This window comes from Ambystoma mexicanum, chromosome 1q (genome assembly GCF_040938575.1).
Source record: "Ambystoma mexicanum isolate Mex_15411 chromosome 1q, UKY_AmexF1_1, whole genome shotgun sequence".
Taxonomy (NCBI): Eukaryota; Metazoa; Chordata; class Amphibia; order Caudata; family Ambystomatidae; genus Ambystoma; species Ambystoma mexicanum.
The window spans coordinates 623,022,040-623,047,121 of NC_090922.1; the positions used below are offsets into that span (position 1 = coordinate 623,022,040).

General features: G+C 46.5%; 1 protein-coding gene across 4 annotated transcripts in view; it reads right to left on the reverse strand.

Annotated features, from left to right (window-relative positions):
- ANKRD45 (ankyrin repeat domain 45) overlaps positions 1-25,082 on the reverse strand; it is a 508,183-nt gene that overhangs the window by 102,082 nt on the left and 381,019 nt on the right. For all 4 annotated transcript variants that reach the window (XM_069641186.1, XM_069641185.1, XM_069641187.1 and 1 more), the window contains exon 4: positions 18,110-18,204. In XM_069641186.1, coding sequence (XP_069497287.1) covers positions 18,110-18,204 — 95 coding nt within the window. The remainder of the gene's footprint in view (positions 1-18,109; positions 18,205-25,082) is intronic.

Consider the following 25,082-nt stretch of genomic DNA (forward strand, 5'->3'; position numbering starts at 1 on the left):
CCAGATTGAAAAGGGTCAAAAAAGAGAGAAGATTCAAGAAAATAACTCAGTAAAGGAAACACCAAGGATTCGAGCAGCATTATAGAGAAAAAAGTGAAATAGGATGGAAATTAGACAGAACTGCCGGATCCAGAGAAGGTTTTTTAACAGAGGGATCAAGAATTGATATCAACCAAAATATCTTTAATAACAGAAAGACGAATGGGATCGAGGGGGGAAGCAGATTTTAGTTCATTAATAGCAGACAGAACGGCTAATGGGGAAAAAGTTGGAAAAGTGGATCAGTTTGAATTCGGAATGATATTTAAGGAGGGCTCAATAGACATAGGAAGATGAGGGCAGGACCCAGCGTTCTTGCTCCGAATGGTGGTGATCTTTTTGTCAAAAAAGATTGACATGCAGCCACAAAGATCCTGTGATGGAATAATATTTTAATGTGACTGAAAAGATGAGGATAGAGACTGAACTAGACTAAATAGCGCCTTAGGTTGATTAATGGCAGCTTCAACCTTCCTGCTAAAATAAACTTGTTTAACAGAGAGGATGGCCTTCTGATATACCCCTGTGGCTTGGCGAAGAAGGGCTTTGTCAGGTGGCCCCTAGCTAATTCTCCACTTCCTTTCCACCTGCATGCGAGATAGCCTAAGAGATTTCAGGTCATCAGTGAACCAAGGTTCAGATGAACGGGTCTTTAATATGCAGCGCTTAATAGGAGCAATAGAGTCAGTTGTCTTAGTGAATGCAGCAGACAGAGTGTTCAAATTACAGAAATCGGACAGAGCGTAGTGAGAGACAATTTGAGTGACAATCTTGATCAGGCAGAATGCCAGCTGAGCTTCCTGGATGGTCGTCCAGGTTGCGGCGACAGAGTGGTCGCTGACTGCACTGAGAATGGAACAACATGATGGTCAGACCAAGAGATAGCAAGAGCCGGAGAAACAGAGATGGTAGTTACCGGGGCAAAAATAAAATCAAGGGTATTACCCAGCCGATGGGTCGGATGTGAACCGGATCAAACTGGCAGTCTGAATATGTGGTTCTAAGGAGGAGGGTTGTAGTATCGATCTTATCACCCGCCAGGCACTCAAGCCGGACATGTGGAGGGGGGTCCCCATACCAATAGGATGCAAAATGCGCATGGGGAGAGAGCCAGTAGTTCTCAAAATGAGGAGCAGCAAACTGGCTTCTTTCATATGGTTGCGCCAAATCTGCCCACTTTTTCCAGGCCGCACCTGCATGCACAGGAACTGCGAAAGGGACCGGTGAAGTGTGTTAAAATATACCTTACCCGGCCACAGCGGCCCATTAGTAAACAGGTACAGTAACTTGGGTAACATGATCATTTTCACTAGAGCTAATCTCCTGGCCAGCGAAAGCGGAACATTCCTCCATCTCTTCGCTTTGTCCAAAATGTATGTCTCCTGAGCCCCATAGTTTCGGGAGAGGAGGGACCTTTTTTATCTCTAGCTACCTAGATTCCTAGGTATTTGATACCCCTGGGGGCCCACTGCAGAGGATATGCACCCTGTGGCATGGCTGCTCCATCGGTCAAGGGGAATAGCTTGGATTTGATGTAGTTAATCCGAAATCCTGAGTGCTCCCACAATTATTCAAGCTATTTCACTGCAGATTGTGCCAAGTGACACTTTAGAGTATTTGGACAGAGACCTGCTTTCCTCAGAGCATGGGTAATGGAGTACAGATGGTGCAATTATTCTGGCCAGCTGTTGTTATGTATGATGATATCGTCGAGGTAGGCCCCACAGAAAGCAGAGTTTGGTTTCAAAACTTTATCCTTAAGTCACTGAGAGGTGTCAGGTGCTCCATGGAGTCCGAAGGGTAGCACCTCAAATTGGAAAAAGGCCCTACAGTGTTAAAAAGGCTGTCTTTTCCCTATATGCCAGATTCAGGGGAATCTGCCAATATTCTTTTCGTTAAATCGAGAGTAGAAATATACTTGGGTGTCCCTAGCGTCTCGATTAAGTCGTTGCAGGGTTTTGGAGAGTTGTCAAAATGGATATGGAGTTCAGCTTTCTAAAATCTATACAGAAGCACCACGTATCAGGCTTGGCTAGTTGGACAATAGGGGAGGACCAAGGACTCTCAGAAGGCTCGATAAGGTCAGCCTTGAACATCTCCTCTATCCTCCTGTTCAAATATCTTTCTCCTGGCCTCAGGGATCCTATGTGGTTTGAGGTTAACAGTTTTTCCATCCGGGGTATGGATGTAATGAAAAAACGATTAACCCTTACGTGTTTATCTGAAAACACCTCTGTAAATTGAGCCAGCCAGTCGCCACGGTCTTTCTGAAGGGATGATGGCAACCCTGGGGGAATCAATTTGTTCTCAACCTCTGAGTCGGTGAGGAGGGCGGTCATAGTGACATACTAGGGTCTACTTTCCACTCTTTCAGGAATTTACATGATAAATCTGGGTTTTCTGATGCCCATCTAGTTGTGTAATCCGATAATCTAGGGGACCTTTTTTTTCTAGGGCCTCATCGGTCCGTGCCACTTAAGAGATCATTTTATTGTTCGAAGTTGGCAGGAATACTAACACGGATTGCTTGAGAGAAAAGGGCCAGGTGACAGCATGTTTATTATCTGTGTTCTTTTGTTGTTCTTGAGCTTGACCCAAGTGTTTCTTGGCAATTTTCCTTGCTGCAGCCATATGGGCTTTTAATTTCTGGGCCATTTGTGAGATGGGTAATATAGCCTTGTCTCTCTCCTCCCAGGTTTCCTTCAACATTTCCAAAAAATCCTTGTGTTCTCTTCCATATAGTAATTCACAGGGGGAGTATCCCAGGGATCTCTGAGGCATTTTCTTGAACGCGAATAGGGTCCAGGGTATCATTAGATCCCAATTGTTCCCATCTGTTTCTACCAATTGTTGTAATATTTTGATTAAGGTCTGGTGAAACCGCTCTACTAAGCCATCGGTTTAGAGGGTGGTAGCCTGGTCAGTAAGGATCTCCTTTGGGAATCCCACCTGGGATAGGAGGAGTAGTAGGTGTGTCAGTATTTGTTGGCTTGCGTTGTTGCAGAGAAGAAATGCCTCGGGATACCTGGTGGCACAGTCTACATTCATTATAATATAGAGATTCCCTAACTTTTTCAGGGGACCTATTATGTCTATCGCTATCCTAGAGAATGGGACATTGATAACTGGGAGGGGACATAGAGGTGCTATCAGAACCAGAGAGGATGCTGTCTTCTGGCAGATGTCACACACCAGTACATAGTTTTTAACATCTGCAAATCCGCCCGGCCAATAGAACCAGTTTATCACTTGACTCTGTTTTTCCTACTACCTGATGGTCAAGTGGGCATGGGCCAATTCTAACAACTCCCTGGTCGGGGGGCTCTGGGGAACCACCATCCGACTTTGGCCTGAATCCCCTTTTGTTAAGTCGCCTCTATACAGTGAGCCTGTTTAATGAACAAGAAAGCTCTGGGTTAATTATGTCTGGCTTCCTCAGTAGTTGCCCTCACGAAGGCCTCTTTGAGGGCTGGATCATTAGTTTGTGCAAAAGCCAAGTCTGGAAGGGGGGCGGGGGGATTTCTTCTACTTCATCCTGAGCTGTTTCTGCTGTGTAGACATCAGATTCCCAGACAGTGGCGTAGTACAACATTCCCATCCCGCTGCGAGACATGCCAAGGGCCCCACCCAAGTTCTGCAATAAATAACGGGTTGCGCCACACACCGCACTGAACTAGACTACTATGCCCAGAATTACCCCTACGTCCCTCTTCCTTGTCCCAGTGCTTACATATGAGGCACCTTGCCTCATATTTAAGTACTGAGATAAGGGAGAGTGGGACTAGGCATAATGAAGATTACAGGTAACTAAGCCAGGCATTACCTACATGTCCCTCTGCCTCATCCCAGTACTTGTGTATGAGGCAAAGGGCCTCATACACAAGTACTAATACGAGGAAGAGTAGGGCTATGAGTAATGAAGGACTTAAACACAAGTGTACACAGCATTTACCATACAACTCACACACACCCAGCCACCTGTACATGTATATTTGCACCCTTTCACCATACAATCACACACACACGCAGACACCCCGCCATACATCATGCATTCACACACATTACATTATATACATATACACACACACACACACACACACTTCCATGCCTGCACACACATTTAAACAAAATACATTCTCTTACCTTTTTTAATCCGCTGGTCAGGGAAGGAGGCCTTCAACTTCCTGCAGCAGCCAGGGAAGTTCCCGACATGTGTAGATGATTTGGAGGCCTTCATGTCATGGAGTGGGAGGGAGCCCTATGACTTCAAAAATATATATATAATTTTTTGTTGTTCTGTCAACTGTGATTAATCTGATGATGCCATCACTCCTTTCCCAGGGATAACCTCTCCTCATGTCGCCAGGGGACGGCAGCAGCTACCGGATCCTGACCCTGAGGGTGGCTATATGAGGGAGAAGGGGGGAGGGAGGGGTGATAAGACATCAGGTGAGATGCGGTATCCGTGCCTGTCAAGGGATCATAGACCCCCCCTTCCTACAACCCTAAGAATAATCCCTAACCTAATGGACTCATGGGTTGTACTTACCATTCCTCATGTCTTAATGGCATACTGTAACACTCTCCCTCAATCACTTACCAGACCCACTCTTAGTATTCCCCAACCTGACGTAAAGGCCAGTATATCAATTACTGAGATGAGGAAGAGGCAGGGAGCAGTAATGATCACTCCCAATAAGATCTCATACCAACTTCCTCAACATCATATAAAGAACAATATGGTAACCACTGAGACGAGGAAGAGGGACAGACTAATGAAGATCACTAAAACCGGTAAACTCACACAGCGGTCTAGTCTTTGCAGATTATTCAATCATGCCGGGAAGTTTAAAACCAGCACAGCTGACAGCAAGCAGAGTGAGCTGCAGACGCTAGGCTGCACAGCGACTTGCGCGGATACCGACCAGTATGCTGGGGAAGAGGACGCACCGGGAAACAGTGTCGAGGCTGACCCAAACAGCAGAAGAGGAAACAGGAATGCAGTCTGCTCACTGCCAGAGAGCGCAAGGCAGCAGGAACCGCATATAGCAGAGGCTAAGGCGCAGCAGCTGACAGGGTGCACGCCGAGCTAGCAACAAGGAGAAGAATGAAGCAGAGAAGCCTGAGGGACATTACAAGCAACCAGTAAGCCCAGGGAAGGCGGAAAGGTTATCAGGTTTCCTAAAGGTGTGTGCCGCTTCATAGAAACAACACAGGAACAACGTGAAGAGGTTTTCACACCCGTAAGCCATGCCACAAATGGGCCGCTGAGCCCATATCCCGAAAGACAGAATTGAGAAAGAAAGACAAATAAATATGAATGGACTTGGAAAAGGTACAAAAGCCCACTGTATGGGAAAGAGCTATTTTGAAATGAACAGTGTTAAACCAAGGAACAATACAGCAACATTGGACTAATATTGTGTCATGGCTAAAAGGGAAAAGTAACGGTGTGAAATACCTGGAGAGTACAACAGGTAAAGAGCATTGTTTAAAAGTCATTGTGTGAAAGCCCTGGCAGTAGAGCATACCAGGCAGAGTCAAGTGTGTGTAAAGGCTAAAGTGTGAAGTGTGTATAGAAGGAAATAGAATCTCAAAGACGAACAAGTTACTTTCTTACCTGGTAACGTTCTTTCGATGGGATGGTCCGACGACGTATTCCATATCTATGACATGTAATCACCACAGCTGTGCTGCTTCGGAAACTTTTTTCGGCGTCTGCGTCCTGCGTCGATGACGTCGATGCGCCGTCGTCGAGGACCTCCTCCGACGTCCAACGTCATCCGATGTGATAAGTAGGACGCACGACGCCCGTAGCCTCAGTTGTAGTTTTTTCCCCCAGAACGTGTGACATAAGTCAACTGCCAGTCAGACACAAAGCCTTGCGGAACGTAAGCTGCAATCGCAAAAGAAATTCTGCAGCGGGGAAGGCAGGGCGGGAGCGATATGGAATACGTCGTCGGACAATCCCATCGAAAGAACGTTACCAGGTAAGAAAGTAACTTGTTCTTCGAGGGGATTGGGTCCTCCGACGTATTCCATATCTATGACAGACTCCCAAAGCAGTACCAGAGCAAGGAGGAGGGAAAGAATTTAGAATTAAAATTTAGAATAGCCAATCAAATAGCAGAGCAAAGGACCGCCTTGCCAAAGGCCAGATCCTGCCCTCGGTTGGAATCGAGGGAATAGTGACGCACAAATGTATGTACTGAAGCCCAGGTGGCTGCATCACAGATGTTGCGAATAGGAACACCCCTCTGCAGGGCAGTAGATGCAGCCACACCCCTGGTAGAATGGGCCCGCAAGCCAGCCGGTGGGTCCTTACCCGCCAAGCGCTAACACTCCGAGATGGCTAAAATAATCCAGCGAGACAAAGTCTGTTTCGTCACAGCTTGCCCCAAACGCTTCCCAGCGTAACCAATAAAGAGTTGATCGTCCACTCTGACCCGGGACATGCGTGAAACATAAAAGCTTAAAGCTCTCCTAGGATCAAGCCTATGGAGCCTCTCCTCTTCCTTACCAGGATGCGGAGGAGGATAGAATGCCGGAAGAACAACCTTCTGGGCCAAATGAAATTCCGTCACTACCTTCGGAAGAAAAGAAGGACGAACTCGAAGGACAACCCTGTCCTTGTGAAATACAGTGAAGGGTGGCTTAACTGAAAGTGCCTGTAACTCACTCACTCTGCGAGCGGAAGTAACCGCAACTAAAAACACAGTTTTCAGAGTTAACAGCCTCAAAGGGCAAGAATGTAAAGGCTCAAACGGAGCACCCATAAGAAACCTAAGAACAAGGTTTAAATCCCAACCGGGCACCAGGAAAGGTGACGGAGGGAACACATTAGTGAGCCCTTTCAGAAACTGCGAAATTAAAGGGATTTTAAAGTAAGAACACTCTTCAGACGAGCACTTAAAGATGGACAGCGCCGCCAGGTAACCTTTAATGGTACCCACTTGCAAGCCCCTGTGGGCCAAAGAAAGTAAAAAGGACAGAACCAAGGGGATGTCACATGCAAAAGGATCCACATTCTGAACTCTGCACCAGTCGCAGAACTTACGCCAACGGAAACGGTACAGAGATTTCGTTGCTGGCCTTTGGGCCGAAAGCAACCCCTCCATCACGTCTTCAGGGAGGTCCCAATCCTTATACCTCAACCTTTCAGAAGCCAAGCGTGAAGGTTGAGGGATCTGACCTCTGGATGGAGAACCTGACCCCCTCCCGTGAGAGCAGATCGTCTCGGTAGGGAAGACGACGTGGAGGGCAGATGGACAAGTCGAGAAGGTCCGGGTACCACGTCCTCCGAGCCCACGCCGGAGCAATGAGGATCATCCGGGAACCGAACTTCCGTAACCTCCGCAGCACTTGCGGGATGACGGGGACTGGAGGAAACGCGTACAGCAGCGGGAATGACCACTCCACCACGAACACGTCTCCTAAGGCTCCTTTTGGAGGAAATTCCCGCGAGCAAAACCTTTCGCACTTCCGGTTGACACTGGAGGCGAAGAGATCCACTTGAGGGGTCCCCCAAAGGGCGAAGATCTCCAGGAGAATCTCCTGAGCCAACTCCCACTGGTGAGAGATTGCGCTCTGCCTGCTCAGAGCGTCCGCCGTCACGTTTTCGTCTCCGGCCAGATGAACTGCCGAGATCGAAACTTCCTGCTGGATGGCCCAGAACTCGAGCTGCATCGCCTCCCTGCACAGAGGAAGTGACCCTGCCCCCCCCCTTTTTGTTGAGGTAGTGCATGGCCACTGTGTTGTCCGTCAGGATCAGGACATTCTTTCCTCGCACAGTCGGCAGAAAAGCCTTCAGGGCTAGCCTGACGGCCCTCAGCTCCAACAGATTGATATGGAGTCTGGACTCCGACGGAGACCAACGACCGCTGACTGTCAGCCCGTTGGCATGAGCTCCCCATCCCGTGAGGGATGCATCCGTCACGATCGTCACCTCCGGCCAGGGAAGCCAAAATGGAGCCCCCTTCATCACGTTGCCTTTCGACGGCCCACCACAGAAGGTCCCGGGCGACAGAGGGCGGCACCTGAACCGAGTCCGACATCCTGCCGGAGGACTGCGACCATTGCGTCTTGAGTGCCCACTGCAAAGATCTCATCCGCAGGCGAGCCTCTGGCACCAGAAGAATGCAGGATGCCAAGAGGCCGAGCAACCTCAAGAACTCGAAAGCTGGGAGCGTCTGGGCATGCTGAAACTTGTGCACCATCTGCTGAATGTGAAGAGCCCTCATCTGGGGAGGAAAACACTGCCCCAGGGAAGTGTCGAGCACTGCTCCGATGTACTGGAGCCGCTGTGTTGGCGTCAAATGGGACTTCTTTAAATTGAGGGAGAAGCCCAGCCTGTGAAGGGAGTGGCAGGTGACGGATAGATGATCCAGGACTTGCTCGGGAGAGCTCCCCCTGATCAACCAATCGTCCAGGTAGGGGTAGACGTGAATCCCCCCTTGCCTGAGAAGCGCTGCCACCACCACCATGAGCTTGGTGAAAACCCTCGGGGCGGAGGTCAATCCGAACGGCAGGACGCGAAACTGAAAGTGCGAGTCGCCAACCGCGAACCTCAGGTACTTCTTGTGCTTGGGATGGATCGGCACATGGAAGTAAGCATCCTTGAGGTCGAGTGACACCAACCAGTCCTGAAGCTGAAGGGCCTGGAGGACTTGAGAGAGAGTAACCATCTTGAACTTGTCCTTCCTGAGGAGTTTGTTCAAACCGCGCAAGTCCATGATGGGTCTCAATCCCCCGTCTTTCTTGGAAATCAAAAAATAAGGGGAATACCATCCCTTGTTCCTCTCCGCTACAGGCACCAGTTCTATGGTGCCTTTCTCCAGCAGGGCTTGAATTTCCTGCGCAAGGAGCGGATCCGGACTCTGCAAAGAGAGGGTCCCCGGTGGATTGTCGCGAGGCCTGTGCCGAAAGGGAAGACAGTAGCCGTGGGTTATGTTCTCCAGAACCCACACATCTGAAGTAATGGCTTGCCACTCTACAAGATGCTGCGCCAGCCTTCCCCCAACCGGCGAACCATGGGACATGGCCTCATGACTGAGTGGGAGCGGCTGCGGCGTTGCCTGAGGGCAAAGAGGCAACTGCCCGAGCGGCCTTGGCACCACGGGTACCCTGTCGTCCACCTCTGGTAGCCCTGCGTTGGCCTCTTTGACTGCCAGCTCCTCTCGCTTTACTGAAGGACAAGTAATAGCGAAAGGAACCACCCCTCCACTGCTGTCCCCTAGGACGAAAAGGCGGAGGTTGGCGAACTGCAGCGCCCAACGACTTCGCTGCAGCTTTTGAGGTCTGCAACCTCTCAAGGCTCTCGTCAGCCTTGCTGCCAAAAAGGTGTTCACCGTCAAAGGGCATGTTGAGGAGCCGGGACTGCACATCAGGAGCAAACCCCGACTTCCGCAACCATGCAAACCTGCGTATCACGGTGCTCGCCGCCATGGACCTACTGACGCATTCAGCTAAGTCCAAACCCGACTGAACGGACTCACACATGGCATCCTTACCATCCTGGACCATGGCAAGGAAACCATCCCGTTCGTCCCCTTCGGGAATATGTTCAGCCGCTAATGCAACACAGTTCCACAGAGTGTGCGTGAAACGAGACAAGGCACAAATGGAGTTGGCCGCCTGAAGCGCCATACCACCAGAAGAAAACACTTTCTTCGCCCAGCCATCAAAATGTTTGTCGTCCCTATCAGGAGGGATGGTAGGGTACGACGCCTGCTTTGCCGGGGCCGTGGCCGCCTGCACCACCAAACTCTCCGGAGTGGGGTGCCTGGTCAAGTAGCAGGGGTCGCTACAGGCTGGACGGTATTTTCGCGACAAGGATCTGCCCACCGCCGGGAGACTCTCCGGAGCAGTCCAAGCCGCCGCCACCCTTCTCTGTAAAGCCATATGGAACGGCAGTACCGGGTCAGTTGGGGGACCAACATCAAGGATGTCCGTCAGATCATCCTGCACAAACTCCCCTGGGGGAGCAGATCATCCCAAGTACTCAGAAACCCTAGCCATAAGGCGCCGGTACGAGGAATCGGCATGAGACCCAGGCTCAGGCCTACAAAACTCCACCTCCGGAGGTGTGTCCAGTCCACTGGCATCATGCAGTGACTGTCTCAAATCGTCAAACTGACCATGGCCCGAGACAATTTCATCTGGAACCTGACTAGGACCCAGGCCATCAGAATCCTCATCCGCCTCTGAAATATAGTCCAGGTGGCGAAAAGAAGGCACCCGAGAGTGCTTGCTCTTAACCAGAGCCTTCCTTGGGGGTTCACCCGTGCCACGGGGTACCTCCGACACGAAAGGCGTCGAGCGAATCGGCACCAGCGTCGAGAGAACCGGCATCGGCGCCGAGAGGATCGGCGTCGAGGAAATCGGCGTCGACGTCAGATGCAGCGCCTCCAGCATCGGCGGCATCGACACAGCCCTCAAGGCCGGAGCCCCGAGCGTGTCCCTCGACGACCTGAGCGTCGACGGCTTCGACGACTTCCTCGGAGCCGGAGCCTCGAGAAAGCCTGTCGACGCCCTCGACGCCTCAGACGTCGATGTCTTCTTCGAAGACCTCACAGGTGCACACGGTCTTGAACGCGTCGAGGACCGGGACCTGGAACGGGTACGTCGAGAACATGTCTCCTTGTCCGAACGGGACCTCTCCCGTGACTCGTGCCGACCACTCTTGCGAGCGGTGTCTCTCGACCTCTCACGACCGACCCACTCGGGGGCGCGGACGGCTTAGTACCCTGCGACTCAAGAATCGCCAACATTTTCTTCCCGAAGGAAGACCATTCCTCTGGCGTCGCACGGCTGGTGGGGTAAGCGACGTGCCGGGCAGAGTCCTCCGAAGAGGACCTGGAAGACGACCGGTGTCGGCGCTTCCGAGAATGCCTCAAAGAGGCTGAGGAGTGGCGAGACCGACTCCTAGAAGGAGACCCACGAGACTTCCGACGATGACGCGGAGAGTCACCCCTCGAATCATCCGTCGAAAGCCCCGCAGATTTCGACTTCCGGGGCTTGGACACCCGACCTACCGACAACTTCTTCTTACGTTCGCGTAAGGCTTTGGACGTGAGCGACTGGCAGTCGATACAGTCATCCGTGTCGTGGGCCTCCCCGAGGCACCAGAGGCAGGCGTCGTGCGAGTCTGTCACCGACATCTTGGACCCACACTCCCCGCACTTCTTGAAACCGGGACGCGGGGTCGAAGACGAAGTAGAAGACATCTTCACACGAAGGATTTTCACAAAACGAACATGTTCGAAGAACCGAGAAGAACAGAACTCCAAAGAGTCGAGGCGTGGAACCGAGAAACACGAAGCAACACGTTCGCGGAAAAAACGGAACTGAGGCTACGGGCGTCGTGCGTCCTACTTATCACATCGGATGACGTCGGACGTCGGAGGAGGTCCTCGATGACGGCGCATCGACGTCATCGACGCAGGACGCAGAAAAAAGTTTCCGAAGCAGCACAGCTGTGATGATTACATGTCATAGATATGGAATACGTCGGAGGACCCAATCCGCTCGAAGCATGCCTTTGAGATTGTGAAGTGCTAAAAGAGTGAAGAAGAGCCTGGCAGGAGAGTATACCAGGCAACCTGCAAGTCTGGAACCCGCACCTAAATTGAAATACAGTAAAGAAGAGAACCCCTAGGAACTCGCATGCCTTTAGGATTTTTACAGTAGAGGAAATGTGAAGAGAAAACCTGGGGAAGGGAGTAATTTCCCAGAACTGTGAAGGAGCTTGATTATTCTTTGTTGGAACTTTTTTTTTTATTTGATTATGGTTTGAACAAAGAAAACCTTTACAAAATTGTAATGTGAAAATTAACACTTAGCAGAATACATTTTAAAAACAAATTTACAAGTTCACTAACCACATGAATAAGGAAAGATAGCATATCATGGACCTAAAAACTAGACAGGAACATAACTTACATCAAATAAAGTACCTTCTTACTACTGTTCCATGGAATTGATAAACCTCAAGATAAAATTCCATACTAACATCCAGCGTACATATTGTTTAGCTAAGGCAAAAATAAAATCTATCAAATATATGCCAAAACCATGGGCAGGGAATGGCACATTCAAAGGTACTTCACATTCCATCTAGGACTCTGTTGTTGAAATTCATAAAATCAACTGCATGTAATTTGTTATGGTCAATACACACCACCTATAATTACAAATAATCTGGTACAGTTAATGTTAATGCAATCTTCCAAAAACATTGCCTTGTGCCATCCCACAAACAGTTGATTATCAATACTACAGACATTATCTCAGGGAGGAAGGCAATAGAAAAGGCAAGAGTAGCACATTCAGGGTACAGCTATATTTATATCTGGAGCTATGGGGTGTACATTCATACAATCACTCCCATTTGGGTTATATTTGAGTTGGATCAGACCACATCTGTCCATCAGAAATCAAACCACAGCAGTTTTGAGCCTCACTGTATAGCCATGTAACATTTGCCACCATACTGAGTCAAGCACAGTTGTAACTTTAGTTGTTGTGGAATCTGGGGTAAGCAAGCTATTCCCTATAACTGTGAACATTTGTCCACTTGGAACTTTTTGGTTGGATTTACATCTTTATGTTGAACTTGAACATTTGTGCCCCTTGAGATCCAGAAACAGTATCCTTTGCACTTTAGAGTTAGTTTCAGAGCGTGAGGGCCAGAATAGGATTTCAGACAGAGGATTTATTTTTGCTTTGGACATCTTGACGAAGGACAGACCCATTTGTTTTCGTTGAGGCAGGTAAATACCTTCTAGATTAGTGATAGAGCAACATTTTCCAACCCCTTTATTAATCCAAATAAATATTTCTAGCCAAAACCACACATCCTCTGGGACCAAATCTCATTCCTGGCTCCTCACACTTCATAAAAAAATTATTTCCATTACAGTTCAATAATGGAAATATTTTTTTTATGAAGACAGAGTGACTTCAAAAAGAAATAACTTCTTTTTGAAGTTGGAGTGGTCCCCCTCCCAGGACATGTGGCAGCAGGGCCCCCTGTACCGGCCACCCTCCCCACCCCCCGCTACGCCACTGTTCCCTGGGTTTCTTCTAACTATTTAATTTCTTGTGGTATGGGGAATAAAGATTTCTCTATAATCCCTTGGGCAATTTTTTCACCTTCTTTAATAGTATAGGGATGACTTCTGTGGATGTGTAGTAGGACTTTAATGTCTCCCCTAAAGTCAGGGTCTATTAGGCCAGCCATGACGTCTAAGCCATGTTGCCAGGCTAATCTCGACTTTGAGGCTAGCCGGATATATGTACCTTTATGGGGTCCCACAATAAGTCCTGTGGGTATCAATCTTCTCTCATTGGAAGGAGTCACGATTTCCTCTGTACTGTGGACATCGAAACCTATGGACTCTTGCATGGCCACAGTAGGGGCTCTGGCTTTATGACTTACTTTAGTGAACAACATGGGTCCCCAACGTCTATCAGTTGGTTGACATCCCACTTCTAACACCTTAATGTGGCAGGTCGGAAGAAGGAGTCGGACACCCAGAAGGCATATTTCAATTTATTTTAATGAAAATTATAAGTAGAAGCCTATCTTTCCCTATCACTAAAGAGTACCCTACCTATCTAAAGAAACTAAAAGGTGCTGGTAATTTGTCATAAAGCCCAAAAGATAATATGTCCTTCGTACAAAACTATCCCATCTGTCCCTGTCACTAATATTAACCAACTTAAATAGAGCAATGGAATGATTTGCCTTCACCTTGTCTCTCCTCCAGTTCATTCAATATTGTCTTGAATTATACACCCTCTTGGTAGAACCGATAGTCTCTGTGACCCACTCTTTCAGCACCCCAAGAACACTTTTCTTTCTCGTGCTTTCCGTGGTCTCCTTTTTTAGAGATTTTTTAAAGATAATCTTTCTTGATACCCAGCTTATTATTTGTTGCTTCCTCCCAGGCCTTACCTTCGGTGATACTTGATAAGGGGTTGCCTCTGCCACTTTCTAAGCTTCTATTCTCATCATTCCTCAGTTTTATAATGTCTCTGAGCTGACTGGTTACGGCCCAGCCATATTGGTTAAGCGCCTCTCTTCTAGGCTTTTGACTTCTTACTTTACTTTTTCTGTACTGGGACAAGGCGACAGCATCATATAATACATCTCATCCCTCTCTCGTCATTCGTCATTTGTCTTCAAGTCCCTCTAATAACTTTATCCCTGCTTTCTAGTTCATGTGACTGGGACAAGTTTTCTCGGAGTGATAGCGATAGCCCACGTACCTTCCGCTTCTCCCATTTCCCCAGGTCCCTCTTACTAGGTAGGGGCCGGTGGTTGGGGTTGGCTCACGCTCCAGACTGTTCGCTCTGTCAGCTTCTCGTCTTCACATTCTCTGGTCCGCGTTGGACTCCTGTGCCGCACTGGTGCTGCTGGTTGGAAGTGAACCTCACTTCCTTCACAGGTGGTATCAATGTTGCTCTTGGTAACCACTGCCCACCACGTCCAGCTTGTGATCACACCACCACCGGGTTGCTTGCTTCTTTCTCGGTCGGCCTGAGACTCTTCCTGCATCGGCGCCAGCCGGTTCTCCAGCGTCTCGGGCTCACGTTATCTTACTTTCCACACGTCGCAGACTCAAAGACTAGCTTGCGCTACTGCCTGTGAAATTATGTCAGTGGGCTTCCCCTGGGAATCAGGTTGTTCCCTCCTCGGCACAGTTAAATTCGCAACTCGCATTAAAGAGACATCTTCCTTTTTCTCATGCATCCTCACATCTACTCCCCCTTTGGTCCTCTTCTCAGGTGGCTAGGGAAAGGCCATTACTCTTGGATTCTGACCCTGGGGGTGAAGAAGTGTGGGAGGATCACCTGGGTGGAGAGTCCTTGTGGAGTGGGGACAAGGTGTTCTCAGGTGAGAAGTGGTACTCCGCATTTCCCTTTCAGGGAGAACCCTATATCCCAGAGGCAGTTATGGGGTATTGCTATCCGTGGTCCACTAACCAGGAGCATGCCCAGGGATACTACTACTCTAAAAGCACCAGAAAGAGGGGGAAGAAGAAAAGGGTTAAGGAAGAGACCTGGTATCCCTCTTCTACTATGGAAGAGAAACCTAATTCTTCCCTAGCCTTTATAGGGTACTGCAAAACGTCTCGCTCATTTTCCAACAATTTTCATCTGACAGTACTGAGACGAGGAAGAAGCAACTAGGAGCAGTGAACACTAGTAACCTGGTTCACCACTCTAGTACTGAGACAAGGAAGAGGCGACATAGTAATGAACACTAAACTAAAACACATTTTACCACTCTAGTACTGGGACGAGGAAGATACCTGCAGAATACTGTGAGAGTCAGGCATGTCCCCTTAATTATGGTCAGGCAAGCCCCATTGAAAATGCACACCTGCAGCCTGTCAAGTGGTTGCAGTTGTATAAATGGAGAACCAGAGAACAGCACAGGGAGAAACAGGGAGGCCTGTGTGGGAGCGACCAGCAGGGGACCCTTACTGAGAGGGGGGCCGCTGTGGTGGGACCGGAGAAAGATCCAGGACGCTGGCCGTGATCCCGTAGGACCTGGGGAACCCAAGGCGGGAGAAGCTGTGAGGCTATCACAATTGTGGCAGCTTCCATATGCCAATCCTAGCAGCTGGAGCTGCGGATTACCAGGAGAGAAGAGGGGATACCATCTGCGTCCTAAGATATGTTGGCTTGTGCAGCTGGAGTGTGATCAGGACTCGCAGGAGCCGGTCTGTTGACCGGAGAAGTAGAAGGAAGCAGCGGGAACCGTCGGGGAGGACCCTGAGGCCTGGTGAGTGTTGGAGAGAGCCACACTAGACTGTGGCGCTCCTGGCGGGCTGCAGATAAGTATCGAATGAAATGAAAACTAAGGTGAATTATGCATCTCAAATACTGAATCAAGTGAAAACTTGCGACCAAGCTGCATTATGCATATTAAATACCGAACAGAATTAAAACTAGAAACAAAGTCGAATTATACATATTGAATATCGAACTGAAGGCAAACTTGAATTTAAGCATATTGAATACTACATTGAACACAACTTTATGGGCAAAGCAAATGGCACATGATAGCCCATGGGAAAGTGCCCATGTGAAAGCATCATAAGGAAAAGAGTTCAAGTGCGTAAGAAAGCCATACAAAGGTGGGGCACCTGAAAGTGAACTTTATTAACAAATACAGTGCAGCAAGGCCAAAGACTGGCAAGAGGGGTGTGACATGTGGTGGCAAAGCCAAGTGACTAACTAGGAGATGCCATAGGAGTGTAAGCTTGCACATAAAGTCAAGAGGCCAACAAAGAGGAGCTAAGTAAATGTGACTCTGAACACAGGGGCAAGTACAGAAGAACATGTAAGGGCTGAGGAGCCTAGGGATCCTGGCTGCACGACCTGTGATGGGTGGACCTTGTGGTCTGATAACTGCGCCTAGACCTGTGAGCCCTAAATTGTGAAAACTAAAGACATTGTGAAACAAGTCAAGAGTGGTGTTGAACCTTTTTGAAAAGACTAAAGCAAATACCAGTTGTTACGTTGAAGTCTTGGGCAAGGGAACCTTGAGACATGATGAACTGCAAGCATTGTCTTGAGGACGGAGCCTTAATACTCTCTTCTTTTGAACCGTGTTGCATTAAACTTGGGGAAGGGAACCGTGAGCTTTTCGTTTGAACTATGTTGCCATGAACTTGGGAAAGGTAATGGTGAGACTTTTATGGAACTTTCTTGAACTTGGGGAAGGGAGTTGAGGCAGCTTAGAGCTGGAAGAAGCTCAGAACTTTGTGTTGATCACTATTTCTTTGATTATGTACATCCCTACACGTTGTTTAGCTTTAGTTGTGAGGGCACGCATAGGCTTTGGACACAGACAGACTTTTAAGTTGAACTCTGACTCAGACTTGCCTTAGTTTAGTTGACGTAGGGAAATCCCATCTTAGTATAGGGCAGATTAGGGCTTCTACCATCCTGACATTTGAGTTAATTATTTCAGTTTGAACTTTGAATCTGTTGTCGGTGTCCTGCTTTATGATGCCTTCACACATGCCATTGGGTTTATTCTTGCATTGCCTTCAGGTCAAGACAAGAATGCCACATTCGTAGGCTTATCAGGTAGTTGCATGTATGCAATTAAATGTGTTGGTATAGGGAGTTCCTCAGAGGAAGGAGTGTCATTGTCCCCAAAGGAAGCGTCTCTCCCAGTGAGGTGCCACTTGCCTCAACCCCTAGGGAGGGTTTTGCGTCGCAAGCTCACCTCCTTAGCCTCACAGGGGTGGGAGGGCGGGGGATGCTCCCCCTTCGGGAGGAGAAGCAAATACCACGATTCATCACAGTGGTTGTTTTGCATAGCGGAACTGTGGTACACATTAGAGGCTGGTGTAAAAACATGTTAGGCAGTACAGGCCCAGCACCAATACATGTGGGTGCAAGTTTATTAACTTATGCTGCTAGCAGAATAATCTGTGACAATTTGTAAATGCAATATTGTGTCATTATGAGCAAGTGCTTTTTGTGAGCAAGAGGTCAACTAAGCAGCTTATAGTCATTTGGGCTAAACCCCATAACCGCACACACTGGATACCAATAGATGTGTAAGGGCATAGAGAGAGTTAGGACCAGCTGTGTTAAAGCATGTATGTAAATGGGAGATCCTTATCTGTCATTCCTGTTTACTTATTCATGAGTGCAAGTTAATCTATTTCTTTAGCTTGGAGTGCTTTGTGAGGGTCAAGACATAGTCCACACATCATCTACTCCATCCATTTCATCATTTCCTCCTCCTTCTATAACTTTACATTATTTGCATTCACGAAGGAGTCCTCTAGTATCCAGAACTGACTGGATACTAAAGAACTCCTTACAATAAAACTAGTGGCATTAGCCCAAATATTAAGGACATGATCCAAATACACTTTCAATGGATATTGCCAGGGGATGCAGAGGGGGGCTTGTCCAGTCCTGGCTTAATGATATATCTGATCCTAGCAGATCTTAAACAGGAGTAGGGCTCAACTACATTCCATTTCATTTCCACTTATAGTGTGCAAGGGCTTGGCCTTGGATTTCCTTCAGTTACCTTGTCTTCTTTGTTAAGCCTTCCATGCACCTTTTCCGGATCTGCAATGGTGGCCTGGATTTGTGTGATGTACAACCTCAGGGTCAGTTTGACCTCTGGAAAAAAAGAAAAGGTATGTCAGGCCCAATATAACAAGCTATGTCATGTCTTGCCACTTGTTGAGTATCCTCTGTATTCTTTGCTCTAAGATGTGCACTGTTCTGGTGATAAACATTAATGTTACTGTTGTCACCCTCTTAAAGCACCCTACCAATACTCTATGGCATCCAAAAAGTGGTGTATCAACATCTGGTTGTCAGTTTTCATATAAATTAAACTTCAAACTCAGAAAAAAACACCTCAGGCCATGCTAAGATTTTAAGCTTGTGAAATTGTTGAATATCGTTCCTTATTTACCCTCACCCTGCTCACATTAATGTGATAGTCAAATTTATCAAACAATACAAATCAAAGCAGTAATGCAAGTAAGTAGCATGTGCCAAATAATTTTATTCATAAACATTTTTCTTTTTTAATTACTAGTAATTTAATATTGCTGGTCACTTATAGGGCTCAATGTCGTCTATCAGAGATTATGTAACTCTGCACAGGAATAGAACTGTAGTATGAGTGAAGAAAAAGATATAAATGCCTGGGTGTTAATAATGTGTGTAATGTCACTGAAATAACACACTCATGATGGTTTTGCCAGTATTTACCCCTGTAAGAAAACAGTGGAATGGATTAATGCATATAACGGGAAACACTCCTGATACATTTTTCAGGCCCCTGTCAATTGTACCACAGAAAGGCTGAGGATTCAATCCTGTGCTGACATCACCCTCCGCATAGATATTTGGCGATTCAGGCCAGATAACATCTTCCACCCTATAACTTTGGGCAGGCTTTATTCTTTGAACCTACCCGCATCCTGCAGAAGGTCGCATTAAGTTTTTGGGCTCCTTTGTAGCCTTTTACGACGACCAAAACATATGTCGATTTTGCCAAATAAGCAGAGTGCTATTTGATTTGTACATGAACATCAATATAGAATGGAAATAGGCGTTAGGAATTGGTTTACTGTTTGAGTATTTTGGTCTTCTTGTATAACCCATTTGTGTAGATACGTTTAGTAGTGGTGTATGTGAATGAATGATGATATGAATGGTGGAATATATAGTGTAGATGTCAATTTTTTTCTATTGAAGTGAGATAGTGTATAAATCAATATTGTGGATATTGTATATAAATAAATATATTTTGTGATACTGATAAAATGAACAGTGTCTATATGAAGAAAGGTTTCAGTCTCATTTGCCTTTGCCCTGATATTGCCAGCATTTGCCCCTTTAAGGACATGCCTGATATGTCTTTACTGAAATACTGCCAGTATTTGACGCTCTAAGACACACAGGTGATGGTTTTGCCCAAGTATTACCAATTTTCCCCCTATAAGAACACAAATAATATGGCTTTGCCCCAGCGTTTACCAATTGTGGAGACACCAACGGGATCTCCCCCCACGTCCCCCGCCCCATGGACCTGGTCTGGGAACCTTATCATATGGCATGGGGAAGGCAGGCGCTCCGTGATCCCGACCCTGGCTGTGGTGCACTGTGGGAGGATCACATGGGGGGGTGTAATCAGACCAGGAAGAACCCCTTTTTACCTTTCCCTGTAACCCCACCCTTTTGATGGCTTTTTGCCCTTCTAAAGAAGTGGAGAAACTGTATTTTCCCACACTGGACTGCATTTCCCAGAAGCCATCAGGGACTGTGACGAAGAAGAGGGCTAAAGGGGACTGCAGGAGTCCTTGTCAGACAAGAAAGCCTAGCAGCTTGTGGCAGGGTGAGCCAATTAGGCCCAAGAGCCTGTACCTGAAACCAATTAATCCACCTGGGGGCATAAAAGGCTGCAGCAGAGAGGAACAGTAGAAAGAAGCTGGAGCAGGAGCTGGAAGGTCGGCAGTAGCAGAAGCAGAGCACAAGGCTGGAAGTTCACAAGGATGTTTGGGCACAGAAGGGACGCTGCAGCAGAGGAAGGGCAGATTTCACCTGCAGGCTCCGAGTTGGTCCTGTGCTCACAAATCCTGTTTGGCTGTGGCAGCATTGGAAGAGACTGGAAGAAACAGGTAGTCATTCCAGATACGCCTAGTTGCAGTGAAGGCAGAGCTGAAGTCGTGCATTCTCCCAAGTCCTGTGTGCAGAAGCAAGCAGAGGGAAACTGGAGAGTGGAAGACTCTCCCTTAATGATGCCGGATCGGAGATAGCCGTGCAGCAGAGGGGTGTGGATCCTAAGAGTGCCCGCAGCAGTAGCAGGATAAGAAACCAAGCAGGGAAGCAGAAGCAGCCCACAGTCGTTATAATTGTGGCGTTAGGAAAAGGAAGCTCCAGACTCCAAATTAACAGAAATATATTCCTGGTAACTGTAACCAGCTTTATTTGCACTTGCGTATACAACTAAGCAAGTAGAAGTTGTTCGTAGAAGTGGGACGTCTTTCTAATAAGGGACATGTAACATGCGCTACTGTTAAGAAGCTGAAGTACCTGTGTGTAATGAAAGCATCTCTTTTTCCCATTACTAGAAATAATTTGTTGTTGAGCGGTCGCATAGCTCCCAATACCGAGGTGAACGCTGCCGGTTAAGCTATTGAAGCAGAACTGACTTTCCCGAAATGTTACAAGCATTGTTAAAAGTGGCTGCACATGCAACAGTGTTTCCCAACACCTTGGAAGCAGAAAGCTGGGCGAAAGGTGGGAACTTGCATCGTTTGAAGTGGCAGTTCAAGAGTAAAATGAAATTGTGTGCCTAATTTCTTTTACATTAAGAAACCCACATCTTGTAATATACTGAATACTAGCAGTGGCAGAAGCTGAACCAAAGTACAAGCATTACCCAATGCCATAGATTAAAGGTTGCTAAAGTGAATCCCGCTCAATTAATAACGATATTCCATTATTCTGAAGCCGTTGTTATCTGAGAGTCTTCTAATATTAAGGTGACAAGGTTACCCAAAGCTGTAAGAGTGGCATAACAGCTTTGGGATAACCATTGGAGAACAAATGTACATGAAGCTGGAGAAGGGAGCTTGGTCCTTGTTAAAAGAAGTTTTTTTTAAATCTTCTTGGCTGACCACGTTTGAATGGAGGAGAAACAGTCTGGAAGCTAGCGGCAGATTGCATAGTAGCTGCAAGACAGAGGGGAAAGGCAAAGGGGCTGCCCTTTCTTGCAAACAAGAGAGAAGAGTGCCTTGCCAAGCAGTAGAAGTTGAAGAAGTCCTGCTGAAGTTGGCTAAAGTTGAAGTTGCAGTAGTAGCAGTACATTTTCCTAAAATTGGAAGTTGCTAGAGCAGCAGTAGCACTGTGGTCATCAACCTTTCTTGTCAGAACTGTATCAATTGAGGTAGAAGAAGCAGAAGTCAACTGTGGGGTAAGGGAGCATGCTTGCACAGTACTATTAGTAGAAAGGAGTTGCTGAAGAGAAAGCAAACCTTAAGGAGAAGTATCCTGACAAACTGTGTGTGAAAGACGCCGCAGAAGTTGAAAGCAGAGGAGTTGATGTAAACAGTCTTCATCTTTACCCCTTTCTTTCCTGGAAGGAAGTCATCCAGGTATCCCCATTGGTGCTGTTATTTTCTTTGTGGAACTGGGAAGGAGAATCTTTTTCATCAATCAGAGAATGAACTGTTACCAGTGGATTTTCTATTCATTTGAACTTTTGTTTCTTTGGAGGAAACCGACTTTGGGACATTCTTGGGGGAGCACAATCCACCTAGGACCATTAGAAGTCATCCAAGACACTGGTTGCTTGGTATCCTTTTTAATTTGTTGTTTTCATGCTGCTTTGAATGTTTATGTTGTTTATAGTGAGGATTAGTTTTGTGAATGTTAGGAGGTTTCCATTAGATCCTAGAATGGTAGGGAATTCCCTGGTAGAGTAGGTTTAGTTTGTGTATAATAAAATATTGAATATTGAGAAAACTAAACCCAGTCGTGAGTCTCACATTACTGACAGCGGTCAGTAATGTGGTACTCACGACTGGGTTTAGTTTTCTCAAGATTTTCCCTATAAGGATACACCCGATTTACCTTTGCCCCAATATACTAGCATTTCTCCCTGTAAGGATGTACCTGTGATGGCTCTGCCTCAAAATGCCAGCAATTGCCCATATAAGAATAACCCACATCTTACATTATGCACAGACATAGTAGAAAGACGTCCGTTTATCTCAAAGAAGTATGCAGACAGTGACATTGCACCCGACCAAAGTGAGTGACATTTTCCAATCAAGATATATCAACAACTGACATACCAAACAGAGCAATTGACGGATAAAAAACAATCTCAGAATGGCCCACCCTGAAGGTAACATTACCATATAACCTCTCAGGTAGAATACTAAGAGAAGTTAGACTGAGGTCCTAAACAAACAGTTTCCCTTTGCACCATGTACAAGAGCACATTTTGTTAAGATACCCATTGATTTATTCAAACGTACAAGAAAATGCAAACTCAAAAAATACTTTGCAATGAATTGTCTGCAGAGTTATACTATAGGGCAACCTTAAGCCATTTATGAATTCTTAAAGCAAGACATTGAACATGTGGATCTATTTGTATTTCTAACGGATGTGGGTTATGACGAAGTCCCGCGTTTTGGACTGGGAGATGGAGCTGAGGTGACTGGGGACAGAGGGTGTGAGGTTTCATTCTTTACTCTGAAATGTAGGGATTGGAGGAGGCAGACCAAGGATCCTCCAGGCTCCATAGCCTATCACCAGTCTTTGTGAATACAACCTGACACTAACTGGTAGGGATCCATGGGAAAGGTAAAACAGGAGGTTACCAGGAATGTGAGCCCCAGAAAAACAGAGAGGTGGAAATCCGATATATACTCTCTAAGAAGCCACCCTGCAAACACAAAAGACAGGTCTCCTAAGGATAGACATTTAGTGGACCTATACCATTCCAGACCCCTACTGCCCCAGGAGCAATAACCCACGGTGGACAGTCATAATGTCGAAAAAAAAATGTCGACAGACAAAAATGTCGACAAAAAAATGTCGAAAAAAAAAATGTCGACTTTCGTTTTTTTTAATTATATATTTATTTTAGGGGTTCGGGACTAAAAAAAAGGGAAAAATTTAAAAAAAAATTAAAAAAGGGGGGCTGGGGGGGAACCCCCCCATTTCGAAAAAAAAATGCATTGAAAAAAAAAGTCGACTTTTTTTTTCGACATTTTTTTTTCGACTTTTTGACTGTCGACATTTTTGTTGTCGACATTATGACTATAAACCATAACCCACATATAAGAAACTGCACTGTTGTGGCTGTGTCCATACCAGAGGTGAAAGACAAAAGACCTACTTGGATCACTACAGTAATTTGCAGTTTATATGGCTCACGGACAGTGTCTCAAAATCTGTAGTATATATGACTCACCTATAGTGTTTTCAACATTAAATACTTTACAACAGAAAATGCTAATATTACTGAAACTAACAAATACATTTCTTTCTTTTTCCTTTCTGGGTCATTGTACATTGGTAATTTTAGTTAAAGTGTGTTTAAGGTCTTTATAAGATTATATGTCAAGATTAAAAAAAATAAAGAATATACAGATTTGAGCTGGCAAGGAATCCGCATGGCTTCCCACCCCATTAATGCTCAGGATGTTTAGCAGTGGCTCAATAAGTAAAGTTACACATTGGTGGTTAACCTGCACAACATGTATGTACCTGCACAGAAATTGTAGGGAAGGATTCCAGTGAGACCCTCAGGGCAACAGGTCTAGCCTGTGGTAACACTCAGACAAATGTGATAACCAAACTGGTGGACAGCTCTTATCAGGCTCAGGCTGTGATCCTGTGTGTAACTGTGGAAGCAAGGATGGACAGCTGACTCAATCTGCAAGAGACATTCCACAAGCAAAGCTAATTTGGAGACACAGTTGATCGTGGTTCATTGAGGGGGGATATCAGGAGCAGGCCCACACCTGCATAAAGAGTTCTAGCAGCTTATACCTGGTTTGGGAGAAGACAAAATGAGTCATAACCAGACAGAGGTACAGACTAAAAGCAGAAACAAGGTAGAAGGAAAGAGAAATCAGAAGGGCAAGCAGGAGGAGAAGAGGAGAGAAGATGGTCCGGTATGAGGAGGGGAAAACAAATGATGGCAAGGAGGAAGTGGCAGAGATCTGGAAAGAACAGTGCAAAAGAAGGAAGAGAAGATAAGAAATGTATGAAAAAATTACCTTCATTGCCTTTCAGGTTACTGAAGTTCAAAATGTCCCAGACTCTAACATTGATTCTTGTAGCTCCATTCTGGCTACGCCAGATAAGGTTCCCAGATCTCGTGGAACTAGCAAGTACTTCCATGTAAGATCTCCTATTATCAGAGTGTCTATTGACTCAACAGAAGGGGCAGGTGCTTCACCCCTCCCCTCAGTTGCTGAACTTGAAAGCTTGGCTCCTGAGGGACTAACCTTTGCTCATCTTCATTTATCAGAACAGAACCTGAAGATGTCAGCCTCCAGGAAAGATTCAATAATAAAACAATATTGTAGCAAATGGCTGTGTTTCTGCCATTGGGCTCTAGACCAAAGCCTTAATCCTTCTAAAGGCTTCAATTGATAATGTTAAGTCCTTTATCTCCTACCTAGTGTCTACTGGAGTTAAAGTCGATACTTGCAAACATTACTTGTCTGCTATTGGAGCCTATTTGAATAAGGAGAAAACATTATTTTCTCTGTCAAATGAAGCTATTTGTAGACACTTCGAATGCCTTCTTCGTTTGCATCCTCCTTTTCGCGAACCTACGCCTCAGTGAGATCTATACATTGTCCTTTCGGCTCTAATACACAAACCCTTCAAGCCTATAGCCAACCACGATCTAGAGTTTTTAACTTGGAAAACAGCCTTTTTAATAACCATTAAATCAATTGGAAGGATTTGAGAGCTTCAAGTTCTTTCTTCAAATTAACCTTATTTAATTT